The sequence below is a fragment of the Leuresthes tenuis genome, unplaced genomic scaffold (assembly GCF_036924035.1).
Source record: "Leuresthes tenuis unplaced genomic scaffold, fLeuTen1.0.hap1 SCAF_8, whole genome shotgun sequence".
Lineage (NCBI taxonomy): Eukaryota > Metazoa > Chordata > Actinopteri > Atheriniformes > Atherinopsidae > Leuresthes > Leuresthes tenuis.
This window is the reverse complement of record NW_027325362.1, coordinates 15,803,873-15,827,155: the sequence shown is the minus strand read 5'-3', so window position 1 is coordinate 15,827,155 and position 23,283 is coordinate 15,803,873. Positions and strand designations below refer to the sequence as shown.

Genomic DNA, 23,283 nt, shown 5'->3' with positions numbered 1-23,283 from the left:
AGTACATAACTATACACTACAACTTCAGTAATCATTAGTTTAGAAATGTTCATAAGACATAGATTTTCTTTAGCTTAGCATATTCATTCCTTTAAATTTCTTCACAAAGCAGTGTTTTGAGCATGATTTTTCAGACTTGTGCCCTTGACAAAGATCCACATTTTTCACAGCTTGAAAATATTGTGCGCGCGCATGCTTGTGTTTTTTACCATCCAATATATCTAAAAACAATGCTGGTCATCTGATTGTAGGTCTGTGTTTATGGTCAAGGTGGGTCCATCTAATAATACAACAATTTTTCTGTTTGTGAAACTGTGGGAAAAAGGAACCAGCCTCCTCTCTCAGGATACCCCCATTGTGTAATGGTGATACACACACGCATAAAGCTCATGGGAACTAGCTGGCAAAGCAGGTTGCTCAAGAACAATGCTAATCTGTGCTCAGTCCATGGAAGTACAGGAAATACTAAAAATCTGTCTTTCTTTCTTTTTTGTGGGAAACTTGCTGTGGGTATTATATTTGTTGTCAGTAGAGGTTAAGTATAAGTACAACACTAGAATGACTTATGACAAGGTCCATAAAGGTGACACTAAAGCAATTTTATTAAAAGGTCTAAGTCAGAGAAAAACATTAAAAAGCATTTTGTATAAATATTTATATGTGCAGTAGGAGATTTCATACAAAATGTGAATATATTATTAGCAGATACCAAAACTGTGATCATACAATAAGAATAGAGATCATACAAAGCACTGAGTTCGAAAAGTAGTAGCACATGTTCACCTTTACATTCACAAAGTATTTGGAAATGTTCCCATGGTAAATTTACAATCATTAGGGTTGCACCCTCCCTTCCCTTCTCTCTCTCTCTTTCTTGCTCTCTCTCTCTCTCTCTCACACACACACACACACACACACACACACACACGTGCGCACTAATCAGTCCACACCTACAGAAACACTCATGCTCTGTCACTGGTGTAAGCTCCGCCCTCAAGCTGATGCAGAATCAAAGACTTCAGAGCACTGTACCTAGAGAATTGAAAAAATACAAACAAATAGAGAAACATGTCGCTATTAGAGTAATAGTGTGCATGTAAAAAGCTTGAAAAGTTTAAAAGTCCAACTTCTAATGAAGTACTCTCTTTAAAAAAAAAAAAAAAAAGTTTCATCAGGACTAACAAACCAATCTTTCACGGGGTAAAGAGTGTTCTGTATGAGAAACATTCTTTTTTTAACATTAAACCTTGTAAACCTACTCTTGTTCCTTCCCCAAATATCATTCCAAACCTGCAGACGAGCTTAATATAAAGGTCTTTAAGGCTGGTGTTCATGTTCTTAGTTTTATTAAATCCCACATTTGTGTTGAAAGACCAAACCAAGAATGTGCTCTCCCTTTCTTCTTAAGGTATAAACCTCAAGAATAGAATAAACAGCAACAATGTTCTGAGATGCTGACATTGAACTGTAACTGTTAATGAATGTACTTTAATTTAAATATTTTTTACATCATTTCATTGGCAAACATTTAACTTCCAGAGACTTGCATTGACCTCAATCCAAACACAACCTTACTCTAACCTTAAATCCAGCCTTTATACTAACATTTCACGACTTAAGAAATAATGTAGGTTACTATATGTCACTAACAGAGCAATAAAAAACACAACGTGAGTCTTAGTGGACTAAAATCTCAGTCATATAAGTTTACTGATTACTCAAGCCTTCAAACAGTGAGTGACAAGCATTTCAAATAAACACTGTCCTCATTGAAGGTCAGCTGCTTGCTTTGAATTCACAATTCTGGCAGGAGACACACGTGTTAGTTTCACATAATGACATTACACAGTTCATTTAGCGGAGTAGAGAGACTCCTGACTTACTTTTTGGTCAGTTTGATAATTTCACGTTCTTCTTCCTCTTTAAGTTTCTCTACGAAGCTGTCTAAAACAGGGATCTCAAACTTTATATACTGGGCAACCTAAGGAGAAAAAAAATTCAAACGTCAGCATGGGTGATATACTCAATATACTCAATTACAAAGCGAATTACTTTTAATAGTAAGTTCTGGAAAAAATATTTCAAACTGTATTAGAATAGCCAACACAAATGTACATTTCTAAAAAAACTCGCCTGAGTTCAGTGCAAAGTTGTTCCTATTAAAATGAAGGCAGTTCTGTTGTTTGTTCTTCTAATACTCTGAGTAACACAAACGACTGTTTATTTGCCTCACTTAGGTTGAGAAAGAAATAACGAAGATATTTAAAATGAATCCACCTATAATCAAACTACATACTACTAAAGGTGAGCAAAATTCAATCGATTTGTTGTTTTTCTTTTTTTAAATAGGAAGAAGTGACCTCTAAACATGTGTAACTGAGATTATATATAAATGAGAGTGACAAACTATTCAGAAAAAGTTACAGTGCAAAAGTCCTAAGTCATATTACTCAGCATGGTCACAACATGCATTCAGTCATCTCAGCCCATTGTTATATCTGTCCCAAAACAGGATATCTTCCTTTACGCGGCTGAATTTAACCCAACTATCTATCAGTGGCCTATTGTATCATTGTTGAGCTGCTATGTTTAGAACTACACAAAAATAAAGAGAAAAAAAGGCAAAGGAGTCACGAACAACATGAAACAACAGAACAGAGAGTTGTACTACAAGGTCAACACTTGCATCATATGTGACTTCCTCTCCCAGGTCGGCCTCCGTGATGAAGATCTTAGAGATTTTCTCACAGGGTCCATACAGCACACGAGTTACCAGAGGGTGTTCTGCATCCCTAAACCGGGTCCTCTCTACAAGGTCACAGACAAAAAGAAAAACACTTCACAAGTGCGCAGAATCAAAAAGTTACATTACCACAATAAATATCTAGGCTTACCTCCAGTCTCATGCACCATATAAAGGACAAACTCTTCAGATTTATTCTCCACCTTGAAGAAAAAAAAAAGGATACAAATGATATCAAGTTTTGCTTACAGACTTACACATAAGGCGAGATCAGTAGTTAGTGCTCACCCTAAACTTGTGAAGCAACAGGTTGAGGACTTGTCCAGTTGTCATAGAACTGTTTACCCGAACATTTGTGACCGAACCGTAGGCTGGAGTAAATACAGATGTCTGGAGAAGAGAAAAAAGGGAACATGCTGACACATAAATGTGAACATCTTGTTAGAGTACACGGTGTCCTTAGTTATTAGTACTTGACATTGAGTACACTCTTGGATTTGTGTATAGATTCCTTTATTTGAACACCTTGGACATTTTGGCAGGGAAATCTAAAACAGGAAATCCCTCTGTCTGCAGCTGGAATTTGTTCAACATCAACATTTACACATGAGGTATCCAGGAAAAGCTAATGCAGGCACTCTGTGTATGCTGTTTTTGGTAGCACATTAATGAAGTAAGCCAGCAGCAGGCTATTGTGAAGCTCAGCACAAGTACAGTCAAAGGAAACTCTGCCCCTCTGCACCTGGTGATCTGTCAACAAGGGATACATTAATGTATGCTAGCCTGTGTGTTCGGTTCATTGTACCTTGTGGTTGTAGAAGTGACCATTGATTGAGAATCTGTGTGTGCGCAGGCGCTGCAAGTCTCTGGCAGTGTGTGTGTTTGACCGTCTCTGAACCCGCATGAAGGAAGCATCACTTCTGGTCCTCAGAAGCTGTGGGGAGTCCTCCTCCTCCTGGCTCCCTGAGTCACCACCTCCAGGATGCATATAAACAAGAACACATCTCTCTTCACACACGCACAAGAAGTGATATCTTTCTGTCCGTTCAATAAAGCCTTTCAGTGCTTTCCCACACAAGCTTCTGGTAACTCTTCTTTTCTGTTTCACTTCATTTGTAGAATTTAACCAATATCCAAGACAAATCGCCAGTTGCGACAACAACTGTTTTCTTTAACAATCATTTTAATATCACTAATACAGATATCTGTGTCAACAAAAAAACCAACACCACCCAAGGTCACACATTCAATGACACTATATGAAAAAATAGTTTTTTGTTTGTTTCATACATTTAATGCAGATGTCAAAAGTTCCTTTCATGTCAACTCATCTAATCGTCAGTTAGACATCAATATGGCCATAATTCAATTGAGCTTTATATTTACTGTTGAGGTAATTTACATACAGAGTGTGGTTGCAAAAAGAGTAACATTTTTATATGTAATCCAGTTCAGCACCCAATATAACCTCGATAACAAACATGGCATTCAACTGTCATCTTTTTCACCACGGCAACAAAATCTTAAAATGTACAAGGCAAAGTAAAAGTAGATTACATTATACTGGCTTCATAAAGTTGTCAGTGACTGCAGGTATCAGAAAAATGAAAAAATAATAACTTTTGAAGTCTAGGTGGTACAAATCTTCTGAAATAAAACCACTGATGTAAGTATTACAGTCAATGAAAATTGTTCCACATCCTTAAAAAATATGAACTGATAAAGGAGTTATATTACATCTTTTTGGAAATGTTGGAAATGAATCAAAGCACACTCCAAAACTTTACAGAGGTCGCTCTCAGGGCCATGAGTAAGTAGCCTCACCTTGCTTATTTATAGCATTGATGAACTGATCTGGGTAGCATCTAAAGCTACTGTAACACGTGAGCCTTCCTTTCCACCAAACATACCGAAGGAAGGGCTTGTGAAGCTGTAATCTCTTTGAGAATGTGAGTGTGTAAGTAATCTTGTTTAATCCAGCAGGTCTGTGCATGTGAAAATGGCTGCACGTGTTTATGCTCACCAGCTGATCCAGGTTCTCTGCCCGGGGAGTTGTTGTTCGATTCTGCAGATGAATGCTTTGCCACAACAGATCTATTGTTTCAGATGTAGAAAGACAGAGGAAAGAGGCAGGTTTTATCTTTGTGTCTTATTGTCTCCAGCAACGTTTACATTGTAATCTAACGTGTTAACTCTTTTTGAAGCTGACACATAAGGGATGGATGTTGCCAGTGTTTTCTCGTTTGTAAGTTGCTTTGGAAAAAAGTGTATGAAAAAAGGAAAATGTAAATGTAGTGCATAGACACCAAGTTCAAAGAATCATTCAACATTCAACTAAGTTTATTTGTTTTTTTCCATTGAGCTGAATAAGCAGATTTATATCTGTCAGAAAAATGTGATGCTAGTAGAAAAAGATGATTAGCTCAGCTCCTCAACCCGAAGACCGGAAGAAAATGGCTAGCCAGTAAAACAATTATATTACTTTTCATTAGCCTTTCAATTTCTTGATAAATGTATCAATCATCTTTTCTTAATTTCACTTCTTCAGCTGAATAATACTGGGTGAGTTTAAAGTTCCTGGTGTTTGACTTTTTCTGCTAATGTGTGAGAGGTTCCTGTAAGTAGCTTCCTTATTACAAGGCCCACATCTATTTATTCAGCCCATTAAGGCCTCTGTATGCCAGTCTGCATCAGGTTATACCTGTTGAGACGGAATCTCTCATTGTCATCGTACATCTGAAGTCTTATTGGTCGGCGTAGACCCCAGTAGATGTTCAGCAGCCCCTCCAGGATGAGCTCTCCATCCTCCTACACACAGAGAAACACACAAAACAATAATTATCAGCTCACAGGCTCCCAAAGGATATCCTGCTGGCAGGCTGCCACAGCGGCTCAGTATCAGGTGTACGTGCTGGAACAGTCGCACACAGCTGCACTGTGAACCTTTGCATTTTGGAGAAACTCTCTCAGGTTTGAGCCACCCTTTTTTTTTCCACAGTACAAGAGTGAGGTCATGTCTCTGAAGGCAGCAGTGAAAAGAGCCATGACTGCTGTGGGTCACGTAGATGAAGTGGGAGGCGTCTAATTTCACATCTATGAAACTCTAAATTTAGAGTAAAAATGATAATCATGTTGTACGTGCGTAGAGAAAAAAAAAACTGTGACAGTTTACGCGTTAAGTTAAAAGTACGTCATTCAGAAGCAGTAAATATTATAATAGTTGTTATAATAATCTTCAACATCAGACCTGAATCATTACACCTGAGCACCCAAATTGGAAATAAAAAAGATGCTACAACACAGTTGATAATGTTGTAATTGGCTTCCGTCACACTGACGTTTCCCTTGTTTGACAGAGGTTGTTATATCATCACCACAACTAATTCAACAATCCATAATAAATTGCAGACCTTTCGTTGATGGAAAAGTCCAAATCAATTCCTCACAGAGATCTTAACACTCAAGCAAAAAAAGATAGGAGAGAAAAAAATTCCAAATCTAAGCAGTCATTCTGATCAAATTAAAAGTTGTTGTTAGCCTGGAGCATTTTTTGACAAAATACAAGGTAATAAAATGAAATAATAAGTGAAAGCATCACAAAATCTCTGAAAAAGAAGCGAATATAGAAAAAGGTGTTTTCATGTTTAAGCTGAATAAAATAAAAAAAAAGAACTATAGGAAACAATGTGAGTAGTCAAAATTGTATCTAGACAGCATAAATTATTAAAGATACACATGGGTGTATATATTGTTGTAGCAGGTAGGATTTAACCAGGGAACTTTCTTGAAACATGTGACAAGTACATGAGGATTTGCTTCCTAATAGCCACAAAATTGAATCATTTTCATACACAAACAGATTGTTGAATGAAATTAATTTTTCATTCTGTTGTGCTCTGTAGATGCACGTCTTCTTTTCTTACACAGTTAGTGATTTTATTTACATGGATAACTTGTGATTGACACATTTTTTCCCCCATTACAATTCTAAGCAGCCTCTCATAGTTTTATAACAAGTGGGGGACTGATAGTGAGAAATGTGCAAGGTATTGAAAAACTAATAATCTGCAGTGGAATCATTTTTGCTGTAAAAAAATGAAAATAAATCAAAAAGTACATAAACCATTTTTGGTGGTTCTTACAGAGCTTCATTGTTACTGGAATATAAACATTCAACACAGCTGCAGGACTCGACCCTTCTAACCCACCACTCCTGGGTTTCCTGAGCAGGCATGAACACACCCTCACATGCACACACTCTGATTCACACAGATGGGAGTAAGGTCAGCTGGGCTATTTTTGGAAGGAGCAGTTAATCGCTCTCCAGCAGCCTGCCTCTATAAAGCCTGGATACACAAAGAAGTCCACTCATACTCAACTGCACAGACTAGACATCACTTCGTTTATCTCCGCATTCAAGACCTACAACTCAAGCATCACAGGTGAGCACAATACTTCTTTTCCCTGAGAACGTACAGTTTCTCCATGTCATTGGTAATAAATTAGTGGCAGCAACATGATCAATTATTTGATAGTTAACTGTTTTGACACCAATTTCAACACAGTTTCTTATTTGTAGTTCATACTTTAAAAAAGAAAGAAGGAAACACAGATAGTTACAATAAATAAACCAAAGGATGAAAGGCAGGAGGAGCATTTATACTTCACTACGGCGCAAAAAATAAATGAAGAAAAACCTAATTGTTTTTTCTTTCCTTTTACAGCATGAAACACAAGAGATTGTCGTCACTGCCACTCTTACCCACCATTACTGAGACGCTGGAGGACTTGCCTGTCCACCCCTCTGCCATGCAGCCCACCCAGGGGTCCCAGTCTCTAGATGACTACATGACGAGCATTCAGGCCCTTGCATGTACTGTTGAGGCCCCTAGCTATGGTCCTGTCAGACTGCAGAGGTCCCCCCGGCTACGGCAGCTCTCAAAGGGTCAGATGAAGCTCTCCGTCTCAGTCTCAGTGTCAGTTGCCCGTGCGTCTCCTCGCACACTAAGGACTTCCAGACCCTCCAGTCTGAACGCAAACAGCACAGAGGATTTTCCCCTCAGGATGAGCAGAGAAAGAGACTGCAGGGGCAAAGACCCCGTAGACTGGCTGTTTGGACAGATAAAGACTTGAAAAATTACATTGTTGTTTTGGGAAGCCCTGTGGGTACTTTGGTGGAGTAAGCAAACAAGACTGGAGGAACCTCAGGAGGAAACGCACTGGACGCGTTGCCGAATAAAGACTGCATTACGATATAGCTCAGAAGAACAGTGAAGAACTACAGTATTTATTTCTATGCACTATGAACTCAGGTTTATATGTTTACATAGTTTATTATTTTGTTTGGATGTAAGGTTTCTAATAAAACGTGTTTGTTGTTTTTTAATTAAGAACTCAAATATTTTGTGACTTGTTTTACACTGTTAGGTTATGAAAGGCTGATCAGACAATATTTCAAAAAAAGAAAGAAGATCAAATCTGAGGACATTTTCTTGGGTTTGGGAAACTTGTGACATTTATTTATTGATTTATTAATTTACTTATTTTACTATTTATGCTATTTTATCTACTATTTACGATTTACATATACAGGGGAGTGAACCATATTTACCCAAAGGTTACTCTCTACTGTGGGCAACATCTATATAAGCTGTAAAATGTCATTTCAATCCACTTCAAACAGGGAAAATGTCATATTTTTTCTTTTAGTTTAAATTACAAAAATCCAGGAATGCCAAATTAAAGCAATAGATACATAAGGTACTGTAGTTTAAATAAATATACTATGATATGTAGCATTCTGTATAATGAATATGCGTTCACCTCTCACTTGAATTGTATTTCACGCTGTTACTTTTCTGCTTTTATTTAATTTAAATTCAGTTCAGTTCAGTTTTATTTACATAGTGCCAAATTCCAACACGTCATCTCAAGGCACTTCAAAGATACAGTCCAATTCAAGCTAACTATAATCACTTTGGCATTGATTTATTCCAGGGCTGCACAGTGGTGTGGTGGTTAGCACTTCCTCCCACCGTCCAAAAAGATGGTCAGGTTGATCGGTGACTAAATTGTCCCGAGGCATGGTTGTGTGTCTGGTTTGTCTCTGTCTGTCCCTGTGATGGACTGGCAACCCATCCAGTTGGTTGGATGGATGATTTACTCTATGAAATCTCAGCACTCTACTGTCATCTAGTGATGATCTTCTGAATTGAAAAGTACCAGACATCGCCACCAGAGAGCGCTACATGACTGTACTTTATAATATTCTAATATTTGGGATACTACACACCGCAAGCCAGAGCAAACACATTCAGCCACACTTCTACTTTTCAATTTTTCTGTGACAGATTAGACTGGGCTCATATGACATGACTCATAGGACTTTAACATTCTGGAAAAAAAAAAAAAGGTACTCAGGGTTTATGTGTAAAAATAATAGAATAGAACAAAGCAGAGCAAGGTCTCTTTTTTCAAGGATGCACAGATAACTGTAATGCAATAAGAGCATACAAAATTATTGTAGAAATTTGTCAGAAAGAAATAACGTGATGGAGAATGCACCATTGTGCATCGTGTTTGTGCCATAATCATGCTCATCACAAACAGAATGTAGAGGAACGTAGCTTCATCTTGCTCTACGTTCACCATCTTTCTCGAATACCTGTTTTTGTTGTTGTTGGTGGTGAAGAGGTCAACCGGAAGTGGCTCTATCAGCGATAGATAAAATGGGTGCTGTTATACTGGGGTATGACATGACATTCGATTTATTCACCGCCATATATCCAAGGATAATTACCCTTGCTCAGATAAGGAGCATAACCCAACTATAGCTATAAATCGAGTTAATCTCATCATGTAGACCCACTGAGTATTCGAGGATAAATCTAAAATTGACCAAAATTGTTAAGAAAACCTGTGAGCTGCTGAGGATAATATGCCAAAAAGATTCATGCAGATTAATAAAATGCGATTCTGTTCTCTTCTTAAAATATTAAAAAAATAATAAAAATCATAAATCTAATGCACTTAAAAAAAGAAGAAAAAAAAAAAAGAAAAATCAACTACGCCAAACTGGTCCACATCAAGAAAGTGAAACTATACTGACTCTGCAGACTTACTGCAGTCAATGGAAAATATATAGAGTATCCAACAATTTAAGAAATGTCCATTATAATAGCTAAAGCAGTTATTCCCTCAGCGGTCGAACATGTTAGAGCTTGTTTTCTTGGTTGGGGTGAGTTAACTCTGATTGACAGTGAACTGCAAAGCTAAATCACCTGACATGTCCTCCCTCAACATGACTAACACGTCACCTGACTGCACCTGCAAAATGTGGTCATGCCTAATCTTTGAAACAACAAAAATATCCCGCAGGGTCAATCTACCTCTTCTTTTTCACACATAACCTGTTGCATCAGACATCTTGATTATTCTCTGTCTGGGGTGACGCTGCAAGTCTCATTCACATAGTCACCAAATTTATTCAGAAATGGTCATTAGGAATTTCCACACTTTAGTCTTTAGGCAAGCTTCTAACCAAAGAATGTCACTGCTGTGTAATGTTTTGTCCCTCATTCCCACAAAATATCTAATGAGTCAGTCCTCAGTAAATGAGATGCAGCTAAACTTTGAGTTGAGAGATCCTTGACAATTGCCATTTGTCAGGACTCAACTTTAAGTTTAAAAGAGTTTTATTGGGCTCATGGTTGATTAAATAATTTGTTTAATAATTTTTGGTTGTGAAGGCAATAATATTTTCAGCAATACTCGGTTCTTCTCACTTCTCATTCTGCCCCGGAAGGTGGAGTAGGACCGAGTAAATTGACTTAAACAAAGCTCTAAAAGAACACAAATGGGTAAAGAACAATAGATTGTGTACAGAGCTTATGTACTGTATGGACAGACATGTAGACTTAGATTACCTTAAGTCTACTACCAGTGAAATCTAATATGTACACTTGTGTTGATTTTCAGTCAAGTTGTCATCCAGGTCATGTGAATATCCTTTGAGCTTGAATAAGGGCACCTGGACTTCTTTTAGACTTCTTCAAAAACCAAGGAAAAAAATGTTGACCCTAATCAAGTTCTCAGGAATCTAATTTGTGACAACATTCAAAGAAGACTGTAGAAAAAGAACCAAAATGCAAGTAGCTCCTGCTTTATCATTTGGAGAGTGAACTCTATGAAGAACGAAAGCTGCATTCTAAACAGTAAAACAAGAATAAACTTGTTTTTATTTACACTGGAATGTTAATTCAATCTCATATCACTTAGATGATCAAACTGTTTTGGAATAACTTCTGCAGCTCCAGGATATAGATTTAGAAATATTTGCCAATATCCCAAAACAGAATTTTGTGTAGTTCGTTTTAGGACTGAAAGATACACATTAAAAGGCCTGTAATGATGAGCTGGAGACATTTACAAGACTGACTGTAGACAACTGGGACAGGCTGTTGGTCTGATAGTATTCACTTAAAGGACCACAGTCTGTACATGTTCAGTAGATCACAATCTATAGAAATAACTATTTAGCAGGCAAGCAACCTATAAGCAGGCAAAAGGGTAGGCAAATCCACACACTCACAAGAACCTGTCAGGTCCACAGTCGTTGACTCAGAGCCTTGCTCACACTCATATTTCGGGACAATTTAGAATCATCATTCATGTTTTTGGCGGTGGGAGTAAACCGGATTACCCAGACAGAACCCATGCATAAGTTTAATAATGTAAGTAAGTGTACAGTTGAAAGAGAGTGCTTACAGAGTTAAAGGAGTTGTTGCACCTAGTTGATTGGCAGGAAACATTGCACCGACAAGGAAGCTGTCAGGTGAAACAATGGAAAGGACAATACAAGTCCTTTGAGAAGGTAATTCAATTTGGGGTTTGGCAAAGGTTTCCCTTTGGCTGTATCTAAAATCTGTAGGCTGTAAAAGGTCACTCATACAGGTCGCTCCACAGTCATTGATGATATGGAGTTGATGCCAGGTAAAAGACCAGGAGAGATGGCATGGTCATTATCTCTACATTAAATGCACAGAAGGAAATTGCTCTTATTTATCGTGGCATCATTTCAGCTGGCTTATGTTCCCTGCAGAACTGCATTCATTTTACACTAAGATCTTGTATCAATGATTGGAGAGCTGGTCTGCAGCATAAAGTCGGCTCCAGCCCATTCCAAAGATACTCAAAGATACTGTGAAAATGATGCTTCATGCTCACTGAACCACTCTTTTACAATTTGAGCTGGATGAATCCTGGCATTCTCATCTTGGAAAATACCCATACCATCAGTCAAGAAAAAAAAAACTGGAGCAATTCCTTATCATTTGCTTTGGAAAATCCAAGCTGTGACTTTTTATTTGTCACCAGTGTAGATATGAAGCTTTCAGTGGAGCAAAGTTTTGCGATATGACATAAACACCCTTTCACTTTTATTTAATCCTCAGCATAGTTGAGCGATGACACATTTTTTAAGTCTCCCACATCAAAGCTTGAAACAGCCTCTGACACATTGTCCTACATACTGTGTACACTCCATCCAGTGCTGAGTCAATCTGTGCTCAGTCATTGTCATAAAATCCACATTAACATAAATCTCTTTAAGTTGTCCTCACTGAATGCTAAGGCTATTTTTTTTAAGAGGGCGGAGATGCTGTATCCTTTGTGGTTGATATTAGATCATTATTGTGACAACCCTGGTTTTCTCCTATCCATATTGTGTGGCTGTGGGGGATTTCCCCACAATGTGACAATGTAGACTGGAAATGTAGTGGGTCTGACTTGGATGACAAAAATGAAGGACACATCTGGACCACTCTGCCATGCCCTTATACAGTTACACACAAACAAACATACATGCAACTGCTCCCACTGTAAAGAATGCCGGTGAACACATAGGGGAACTCCCGACCATAAAACCCATAGAATGATTATGAATTAAATAACCAGACTTATACAAACAGCTCAACAGACACAACAGCAAAATGCTCACTTTGGAAAATGTTTTGCTAAGTAGGGTTTTAAGTCCGAAATGTGAGACTCTCCCTGTCCTTCCATCTTCATTTTGAGGGGAAATGGGGGCTTTTTGTGGTTTACCAACTGCCTGCCATGTTGGAAAACAACCCAGAATTCACAGGTCTGGGCTCAGAACTGACCACAGGGGAATCCAATCTGGTGTTAGGTTTTCAGTTCTCACTATCTACCTTCAGGTCCAAAGTGTTTTGGGATCATTCTAAATGCAGTCTGCCAGTTTGCGACAACTCCTCTGTTCACCTTTTTATTTCCGGTAGCACTAGCTCCCCGACTCTCAGCTCTTCTTACCTCGCGAGTCCTCAGCTGGAAGTTTTTTCCCTCATGGTAACAGTTGTAGGTCCTCAGTAGTGACAGGATGTCAGACCTGAATATGCACACAAGGGCTAGATTAGTGCTAAGAACTTGCAGACAAAGTGAGCATTGATTAAATATAATACATGTAATCTCCACTTGGATTTCACTTCATTGTTCATACTAAATGTGCAGCGATTAAACTGAGCACTTACTTTGGTATGAGCTTCTCTTCATTCAGCTTCACATAGGATCGTTGTTCACCCATTTTAACTAGAGCCCAGCTGTTGCAGAAAAAGAGAAATAAAGTTTATACGGTCTTTGAATATAATCTTAACAAACGTCTAAGATCATATAGAAAATGATTTGCAGGTACAAATAATGTTAATTATGTGAGAAGCCATTGGAAAAATAAAAAAGGCAATAAACAAAACCATTTAATTATAGACAACTTATTTTACAAAGTACCTAATGCTTATATTGTAAAAGGTGCACAATAGTGTAAAATCATCTAATGCTTTTTTTGTTAACTTTAGAGGACTGGAAAGACTTCTTTAAAAGAAGCTATGAGAGCAACTACTCCAGAGTTAAGGGCAGGGGCAGAGAATTAGGAGAAATCACATGGGGTTGTTGACACAGAGCCAGCTGGGAGATAGAAACGCTGTGTTGTTGCAAAGTTAAACAAAGCCTTGAAGAGCAGTCTTTGTCTCATTCAAGGATGACTGCTGCTACTTTAACCTGCTAATAAATCATCATGGAAATGAAACTTCCACACTTCAGAGTTTTACTACAAAAAACAAAACAAATCTGTGCTGTTTTCAGTGCATAGAAGAAAACAAGGAAACATTAATCAGTGAGGCCTTCAATATTTTAAGTCTTCTCTGAAAAATCGAGAAGAATGCTGTCCCTGATCCTTACATCCTGATTTCAATGTCAAGATATCTTTTTTTTAGAGGGAAAGAAGGAAAGGTGCATTAGGGGAATTTCCTGGTTTGGGAAAACCCAGCTCTGAGAGGTGGGGGAGGAGATTCAGTATAAAAGAGCAACATGTGGTTCAACAGAAGCTCAGTGGAAACGACCAGCTTGTCTCCAGCATGAAGCATAATCCCCAGCTAGTCTGTCAGCTCGTCTTACTGAGTCTTTACTGTGTACTGACCACAGGTAAGAATATAAGAATTGATTCATGCTATATTTAAAGCAAAGATATTTGTTTTCTCCTGGGCAAAGCTGCCAAACCATGCGAGCATTATATAAATGAATTCTGTCTGTGTTGTGCTGTATTGAATTAACCTCTTGTTATCGTCTCTGTGCAGTACGGGAGACAAACAGTGCATTTGTCCCAGGAAGATGCATGTGTCCAAGGACGCAGCCAGGTGTCCGGGGGCAACTGAAAGAGCTCTCGGTTATACAAAAAACTGCCAGCTGTAGCAATGTCACAGTCATGTGAGTACCAGAGGCTGCAGGCACACATGCACCCGTCCACATGCATACAAACAGGCTGAAGCACATGTGTTGGGCTAAATGTGTGGTTTTCCATGTGCATTCCAGGGTGACACTGAAGAGAAATAATGTGAAAGTGTGTCTGGATCCAGAGAGGCCAATGGGCAAACAGCTGATTCGCTGCTGGAATAGGTGAGAGCCTTGATCAATACCCCTTCATCATAAAGTAGTAGACACATTTATGACATGCATACACAACATAGTTGTATTCTGAAAACTTTACCTGTATAGCGGGTTTAGAGGATGAGCACTCATGGAAACTCACTTAAGAGGATAATGCATTGCTTCAATTTAGAATACAAGGGAAATATGCATGATAAATAGGAATATGCAATACTCAACTTAAATGTCAAAAGTGACAATAGAAGGAATCAACCCATCTTATAGGTCTATTTCCCATACACTATAACCAACAGTTTCTTTTTTGCTGCCAAACCAGTTCTTGTAATAACAGGTTGTGCAATTTCTTGATCTTTTGTGTAGCTTTTGTTACTTGGGAGACAGTAAAGAGTGTCAGTTAGTACTGAAACAGTGGAAATCAACTGATTTCATCTTACAACCTCAAATTCTAAATAGGATTCCTCCACAAAGGTTATGTTTGCCAGTGCACGCACATTATAGCCAAACATTTAGTTAGTTTAAATAGTTCAAGAGCAGGTTTTACATTGAGAAAGAATCACCTTTGACCTGATAGGTTTGATCTGAAATATGGAGTTTCTACCCCCATACATAAAGCAAAGCTAAGCGTTATGCTTTTGTATGTATTTTTTAGAGCTCAAAAGTTGGGCCGTGATGTGAAGCTGTGTCTGAAGAGGAGGAGAGGGAAAGGTGGACGGCGCCAGCAGCCACAACGAAGGAGACGTGACCACAAAAAGCATCATTCTCAGACTCCCAATACTTAAGAAGACTGAAAAATGGTATAAATCTACAGCATGGAGAACATGTGTACAGACTGGTTGTTACTGTACTGCGGGCTGTTGATGTAAATTCAGTCCATCAGTGACTGTTAATAAACAGCATGCTGCCACTTTTCTTTTTACAGACATTACACAAGGCTCAGATATTATGCTTGTCTGAGTTTCTGTCTGAGCTCTTTCCAGGCCAGCAGCAGGGGGCTTTATTTTGTCCTGTGCATATGAGTGATGTAATGTAACAAAAAATAAGCTCTGGAAGCTTGTCATAAAAGATGACAGATTTTGCTTTAAAGTATTGTAAAATGGTCCAATATGCTGTCCAATATAAGCAGCGGGAAAATCTGACTGACTAAAGACTTTGTTGGTTATTTATTTTTGTATGAATATGGGAATTTTTGAGACATTGTTTTCTAAATAAATATATCAGAACAATGCTATGGTTGTGTGACTTTCTGTTCAAGGCTTTGATATTCCTTCACAGTTAAAGGAAGGGGAGGATGAGTCCCTCCTCGGCAGGACACAATAGGTCACTTAGACCCCAGCTTCAGTTAATATGCTACAGGACATGAGTCAGGAACAGGGACAAAGCAAACACATTCCATAAAAATACTGTAACTCAAAGCTGTAACAGAGGCAAACTGTGTTGTTTTAATGACAGAGTCCTGTGTAGGAAAGTCAGCAGAGGTGGTTTCTTTATAAAAAAAAAAACTATACTATAACTATATATTATAACTATGAACTATAGACTCAGTATTGTCCAGGTTAATTGGGGCTTCTGGAGTGAAGTGTTTTATGGTGGCTTATCAATGTGCTTCATGGTCGGTGGAGATTTCTTGTAAATCACGTGACCAGATAGACTCAATTGAAGCCAAAAAAAATGTGCGTATTAACACACAACTAAATCCTTCCCCACTCACACTCAGAATACTTTGTCCTTTACCCATGTCGATGTTGGCTGGATAAAGTGAATCACTAAAGCACGTACCAGCTTGCTTTGCTTTCATTCAGACAAATCTATTTACACTGATTTGTGCACTCTTGTGAAACTATCATGTGATCCTGCTCCCAGTCAACGCTTGAAAGCACAGATAGGTAAACTGGAAAGTGAAAGTAAATTGCACAACAAAGTTAGCTTTGTCACCGACGTAAATGGACAGAGACTTTCCATTCCTGGTGTGTTTTAAGTGAACACGGTTGAAGATGGTTGAGTGAAAATAGAATATTACTCATGTGGCATCAGGTTACAGAGGATAGTGACATAGCCGGTCCACAGAAAGCTGTAAAAATAACTGTTATGTAAAAAGAGAACCCCTTTTTAAATCAATGAATGTAACTAAGCCCAGTTAGTTAATACTTTCAGACATCTATTTTTAACAATCTTTAATGATTTTTATGTTCGTGTCACATCGGTTGGTTTTGTTATGTTTTTAGTTCTTGGTTTTTCTGTTATGATTTTAGGTTTTTCATGTTTTACGTTTCTGTTAAGTCATTAGTTTTACCATGTTTCCCCTCAGTGACTCTTCGTCATTAGTTCACTCACTTCACCTGGGCTTTCCCCCTCAGCTGCACTCCATCACCTCCATTCAGTATTTAGTTTCCAGATTCCCTCTTGCACATGGCAAAATCCTTCTGTCACAACTGGTGGTTGTATGTGGCGTGGTGGAGATTTAGGACCCGGATGCAATACAAAAAAGTTAACTGTGGAGAAAACTTTAGTAAACGCATAAACAAAACAGTTCGGTGAGACCATGGAGAACGATTTCCGGACGGCCTCGAAGAGATTCTGGTCCACCATCCGGCGTCTCAGGGGGGGGAAGCGGCTCACAGTCAACACTGTTTACAGTGGGGACGGGGCTTTGCTGACCTCAACTAGGGATGTTGTGAGTCGGTGGGGGGAGTACTTCGAGGAACTCCTCAATCCTACCAACACGTGCTCGGAAGAGGCAGAGTCGGAGAGCTCGGAGACGGGGCCTCCCATTTCTGGGGCTGAGGTTGCCGAGGTGGTCAAAAAGCTCCTCGGTGGCAAGGCCCCGGGGGTGGATGAGGTCCGTCCTGAGTTTCTCAAGGCTCTGGATGTTGTAGGGCTGTCTTGGCTGACACGCCTCTGCAGCATCGCGTGGACATCGGGGACAGTGCCTCTGGACTGGCAGATTGGGGTGGTGGTCCCCCTCTTTAAAAAGGGGGACCGGAGGGTGTGTTCCAACTATAGGGGTATCACACTCCTCAGCCTCCCTGGTAAGGTCTATTCGGGGGTATTGGAGAGGAGGATCCGTCGGATAATCGAGCCTCGGATTCAGGAGATGCAGTGTGGCTTTCGTCCTGGCCGTGGAACAGTGGACCAGCTCTATACCCTCGGCAGGATCCTGGAGGGTGCATGGGAGTTCGCCCAACCAGTCTACATGTGTTTTGTGGACTTGGAGAAAGCGTTCGACCGTGTCCCTCGTGGAGTCCTGTGGGGGGTGCTCCGGGAATATGGAGTGCCGGACCCCTTGATAGGGTCCGTTCGGTCTCTGTATGACCGGTGCCAGAGTTTGGTCCGCATTGCCGGCAGTAAGTCGGATACGTTTCCGGTGAGAGTTGGACTCCGTCAGGGCTGCCCTTTGTCACCGATTCTGTTCCTAACTTTTATGGACAGAATTTCTAGGCGCAGCCAGGGCGTTGAGGGTGTCCGATTTGGCGACCTCAGAATCGGGTCTCTGCTTTTTGCAGATGATGTGGTTCTGTTAGCGTCGTCAGGCCGTGACCTTCAGCTCTCACTGGAGCGATTCGCAGCCGAGTGTGAAGCGGCTGGGATGAGAATCAGCACCTCCAAATCCGAGACTATGGTTCTCAGCCGGAAAAGGGTGGAATGCTCTCTCCGGGTCGGGAATGAGATCCTTCCCCAAGTGGAGGAGTTCAAGTATCTCGGGGTCTTGTTCACGAGTGAGGGACGAATGGAGCGGGAGATTGACGGGCGGATCGGTGCGGCGTCTGCAGTGTTGCGGGCTCTGCACCGACCCGTCGTTGTGAAGAGGGAGCTGAGCCAGAAGGCGAAGCTCTCTACTTACTGGTCAATCTACGTTCCCATCCTCACCTATGGTCACGAGTTGTGGGTAGTGACCGAAAGAACAAGATCGCGAATACAAGCGGCCGAAATGGGTTTCCTCCGCAGGGTGTCTGGGCTCTCCCTTAGAGATAGGGTGAGAAGCTCAGTCATCCGGGAGGGGCTCGGAGTAGAACCGCTGCTCCTCCGCATTGAGAGGAGTCAGATGAGGTGGCTCGGGCATCTGGTTAGGATGCCCCCTGGGCGCCTCCCTGGGGAGGTGTTCCGGGCACGTCCCACTGGGAGGAGACCCCGGGGAAGACCCAGGACACGCTGGAGAGACTATGTCTCTCGGCTGGCCTGGGAACGCCTCGGGGTCCCCCCGGAAGAGCTGGAAGAAGTGGCCGGGGACAGAGACGTCTGGGTTTCTCTGCTCAAGCTGCTGCCCCCGCGACCCGACCCCCGGATAAGCGGCAGATGATGGATGGATAAACAAAAAAACCTGACTATGACGCAAAACCTGACATGACAGAAATGACGGTGAGGATTTCGCTGTGTGCATTAGAGAACCTGGAAACTAAAGACTGAGGGGAAGCGATTGGTGATGGAGTGCAGCTGAGAACAAAACACAGGTGATGTGGATGAACCTAATGACCAAAAGTTAACGAGGGGAAAACAATGGCAAAACTAATGACTTAACAGAAACCCAAAAACATGAAAAAAAATCCTAAAGTCGTGACAGTTCATGTTATTTTTTTTAGTGCATCAGACCCCAGCCTGTGTCGCTTTGTGTTTATTTACTTAAGTGCCCATCAGCACAGCATGAAAATCACAAACTAGATCTACTCCACTTCATCCACTACTTTTGCAATCCAATTTAAACATGGAAATCCAAAGATCAATATCAATAACCACCTAAAAGTTGTTTTTGTTTCTTTTTTGTTACCTAATGGAGAGACTACTAGCACAAACTGTAGCCATATGAGAAGGGTTAATAATTGATTTTTAGAAGTCTCTTTTACAATATAATGATACAGTATTAATGACAAACTGATGGGTTCTTGTCTTATTTGAAGTAAAGCTTTATTACTGTAAATCCAATCTTTGATATATTTCAACTATTAAATATTCTCTATCAAAACTATTCTCTGACATCAGTTTATAGTTTACTACAGACCCTGCTACATAACTGGAGAAGGCAAAGAAAGTGAAGGTGAATGACAACTATTTTTGGGCACCCTATTAGCCATTGGGTATTTTAACAGGATTATTTCAGGCAATTCTTCAAATGAAGTCCCAGTGTTGATCAGAACCAACTATCTACACCCTGTCCTGACTGTTCAAACAAGACATGGCGTACCTTCGCAAAGACCTTGTCAAAGCTTGTGATGCTGTGGTTGAGCCACACCTGGACAGGGTAAAAAAAACAAGGGCTTTCAGAATCCAGAGGCCAAACCCAAGCACTGCATTTCACTTTAGAGCAGGAGGGAACAAGCACCTATTTTTCTTGTAAGAAAAAATAACAAATTCACAACATCCACTTCATGTCTTTCCCCCACATGACAGACCTGACAACACAAACAAACACTTTTGCAGAGCAGCAATAACATTACACTCATCCAGGATAGAGCAAACACACTGAAAACAGCGAGTCTGCTTACAATGATCAAACTGTACAATGCAGAACTGAAAGTAAGAACAAAAAGAAAACAAAAAAATCAGCTAAAGCCAGGTCTTTTTTTATTAGTTTTTTTCTAAGTTGCTTAATAAAATGTATATATGTTGCAGTTGTGAAAAGTGTGTATGTGCAAGTATGAATGTAAGGGCGGGAGTAAATGGATACATGGTTTGCTTTATTCTTCTGAAAAATTATGAGGGACATATTCAGTTAATGATATGAGCATCAATGTTAGATAAACTTAGCTATTTAAACATTAGCCTCTAAGGCATATAGGCATGATTCTGATGATGTTATGGTGCCATCTAGTGTCTACAAGATGACACACACTTCTTAATCATTTATGGCCTGTTCTGTTGATGGGCAGATCTGTCATGTTTAATGGGAAAGCATTTAAGTCACTGATAGCACCTTAAGGTTCACAGCTAGCAGGGTACATGAAAACTATAATGGAAACTTTACTCCACAGAACTATGGTGCCTGATAGGTTAAGACTCAGTATTTTTTTTTTAGATTATCCATGTAGTGGCAGATTATAATTTGGTCACAGGAAGGGGAAGTTAATTAGTTGAAGTGATGACATGGGGCTTATGTAATGAAAGTTACAGTCGGATACCCTCAGTTTTATTTTAAACCATTCCGATTGATTTCAGCTTGGGCCAGCAAAATCTCATTCATGCGAATGAGCTAAAACCTTCAGAAGAAAAGGCTCAGGAAAAGGCACAGGAAGTGATTATTTTGCATTTCTTGCAACCTAAACAGAGGTTGTTAAAAAAAGAAGAAGAAGAAGAAAACTGCTTGCATGAGCAATGGTAGCCACCACAAAAACCAGGAAATAGACAGTCCAGTACTGTCTGACTGGGAAGTGATCACTGAGCGGTGATGCACTAATTCCACATAACACAATAAGAATGACAAAAGGAGGAAAAATTGATAAGTTAAACTGCTGCTGTTCCTATTATATCGATCCAGTTCATTAATCAAATTCAACCTTATCATGTTGGCTTCTTTGATAATCTTAGCTAAAATCCCAAACAATTATGTTAATTGAGGCCATAGCAGCATCTGTCTGCACTCAACACCACCTCTAATGACCTCTGTCCATTTTCACTGTCATCCAAGAAAACTATTGATAAAATATGAGCATAATGGGATGGTCAGCCTACTTCTCATACATATTAATACACAATAATGGATGTATAAATTCTCCATAATTTAAAGGATTCTAGTCTGTCACCATTACAATGAATTATTCAGCCACTGAACATATCTGCATAGGAGATAGGCCAAAAGCTTATTGGTAGAAGAACATAGGGGTCACTATACTGAGGTGATTTAGAAGAAATTATATGACTCTTTTCTTCTCTTCTGTTCTATTCAGAAGTACATCAGCTCTTTTATGGTTCGCATGTGTGTAAGCTCCCTCGGTGGACAAAGAACCTTCATTGCAGGTTCTAATTGGTTTGATCATCCTGAGATTCGTATCCAATTATCGCACCTACTTTCACAGCTGCGCCCGATGAAAAAACGTTCCCACGCGTAAAACATCCGGGACAGATCTAAAGACGCACACAAAGCCAATTTTGGCAACACCTTTCCTTTAAAAAAATAAATAATAATAATTAAAAAACAAAACAAATCAACATTACGTGACAAACGCAACTGGACAGAAGCTTCTTGCATACCCCTTGTTGCGGTGAAATCTCTTATTGTTGTAGCTCATGCTGTAAAAACACTGAAAGCTATAAGTACAGCTGATGGGAGGTGATGAAGATTTTTTTCTTTCAAACCAGCCGATTTACGAAATTGATCTTTCTTAAAATCAGAAAACGGAATCCTATTATTTTTTAATCCCGAATCCAACTTCTGAACATTTGTTGTCATCGGAGCATTTAAAGGTTTTCGGGGTTATGTAGCGTCGCTGAAGTTGCCTGCTTATTTGACTTGTATTAAAAGTAACTCTCGCAATACATTTGATCAGTTTGTGTCTTACCATAACAGAGCGTGTCCCTCGTGTTCTTCCGTAAATCTACCAGCGATGAGTCCCGTTTATCGTTGTCAGTGTTCATGCCTCCTTGCAAGAGCGGTATTCAGAGATTGAGGATAAGACTGACCAGAGAATGATCCAATAGAAAAACATACCGATCCGCATCAGCCAATCAGCGTGAGGGGCAAGTGGTACCTCTGCCTCTGAGATAAAAACCTCTTTTTGAACACAGTCTCAAAAGTCAGGTCATGGCCATTTAGTTTTTAGCTTATTCTTAAACCAACTCTGCCATTTTGATCTGCAATGAAGGGTGTACACAGGACAATTCATGTTTTATGTGAGTGAACTCAGTTAGGCCATATGTATTCTTTATTGTGCAACTGGAGCCTAGAGATAAATGTATCTACAATGCACCAGATTTTTTAAAATGGGAAAATATCTGCTTACCGTGCGATCAAAAGTGCAGATTTCTGTCATACCACTGTTTCTATTTGGGATCATGCTTGAATTTGACAAGTATCTTATTTTGTGTAACTGCATATGCACTAATAAGTAAAGGTATTTTCCTCTGTCTTTGTGAGTTGAGCAGAAAAGGAAGAAGTTCCTGTGGCTCATGGAGATTTATTTCACTCATCCTGTTTTTGAGCCTGGACCTGCCATCTAGGAAACTATTGTTGGATGGAAACACAAACTGTAGGAAGTCTCTCTCTCCCTGTGTCTGAATAGGATTTATGATTTAACGTGCACAGAGGAAGTAAGTCATTCCAACAGCTGACCAACTTCCCTCACAGAGAACAGATCATTCTAAAGGGTATGACAAAGCTGGTGCAACGTTTATGGAAGCAGATTGGAGCTACTGGTGATCTTTTTCCTTCCTCGTTGTATTATTGGATCACTCAGCTGCTAATTGACGAGAGATCATTGTGAAAATAATAACACAGCTCAGTGAGCGACTTCAGAAAACTCTGGACAAAGACTCTCTGTGTTCTTGCCATAAAATACCAGAACGTCTCATCCCTCCTGATTGGATTCATGTGACAAAAAGTTAAAAAAAAAAAAGAAAAGTAAGTTGAAGAGGATGTATGAGACAATGGGAATGGAATTTGTGTC

The 23,283-nt window shown here is 39.8% G+C and overlaps 2 protein-coding genes and 1 long non-coding RNA gene across 3 annotated transcripts; 2 read left to right on the top strand and 1 right to left on the bottom strand.

The window, feature by feature from the left end:
- Positions 1-578: 578 nt before the first annotated feature.
- Positions 579-22,346, bottom strand: rassf4a (Ras association domain family member 4a). Its single transcript, XM_072391065.1, has 11 exons — positions 22,180-22,346; positions 13,288-13,356; positions 13,070-13,145; positions 5,445-5,551; positions 4,767-4,837; positions 3,549-3,718; positions 3,032-3,133; positions 2,895-2,946; positions 2,687-2,808; positions 1,884-1,981; positions 579-1,032 (listed from the first exon to the last, which is right to left on the bottom strand). The coding sequence occupies exons 2-11, from the start codon at positions 13,338-13,340 to the stop codon at positions 963-965; spliced, it is 921 nt and encodes a 306-aa protein (XP_072247166.1). The 5' UTR covers positions 13,341-13,356; positions 22,180-22,346; the 3' UTR covers positions 579-962.
- Positions 7,045-8,124, top strand: LOC140313103 (uncharacterized). The gene is made up of 2 exons (XR_011917018.1): positions 7,045-7,185; positions 7,468-8,124. It is a non-coding gene; the product is annotated as an uncharacterized lncRNA (long non-coding RNA).
- LOC140313100 (platelet basic protein-like) lies at positions 14,118-15,918 on the top strand. The gene is made up of 4 exons (XM_072391063.1): positions 14,118-14,233; positions 14,386-14,515; positions 14,621-14,704; positions 15,345-15,918. The coding sequence occupies exons 1-4, from the start codon at positions 14,167-14,169 to the stop codon at positions 15,472-15,474; spliced, it is 411 nt and encodes a 136-aa protein (XP_072247164.1). The 5' UTR covers positions 14,118-14,166; the 3' UTR covers positions 15,475-15,918.
- Positions 22,347-23,283: the final 937 nt, after the last annotated feature.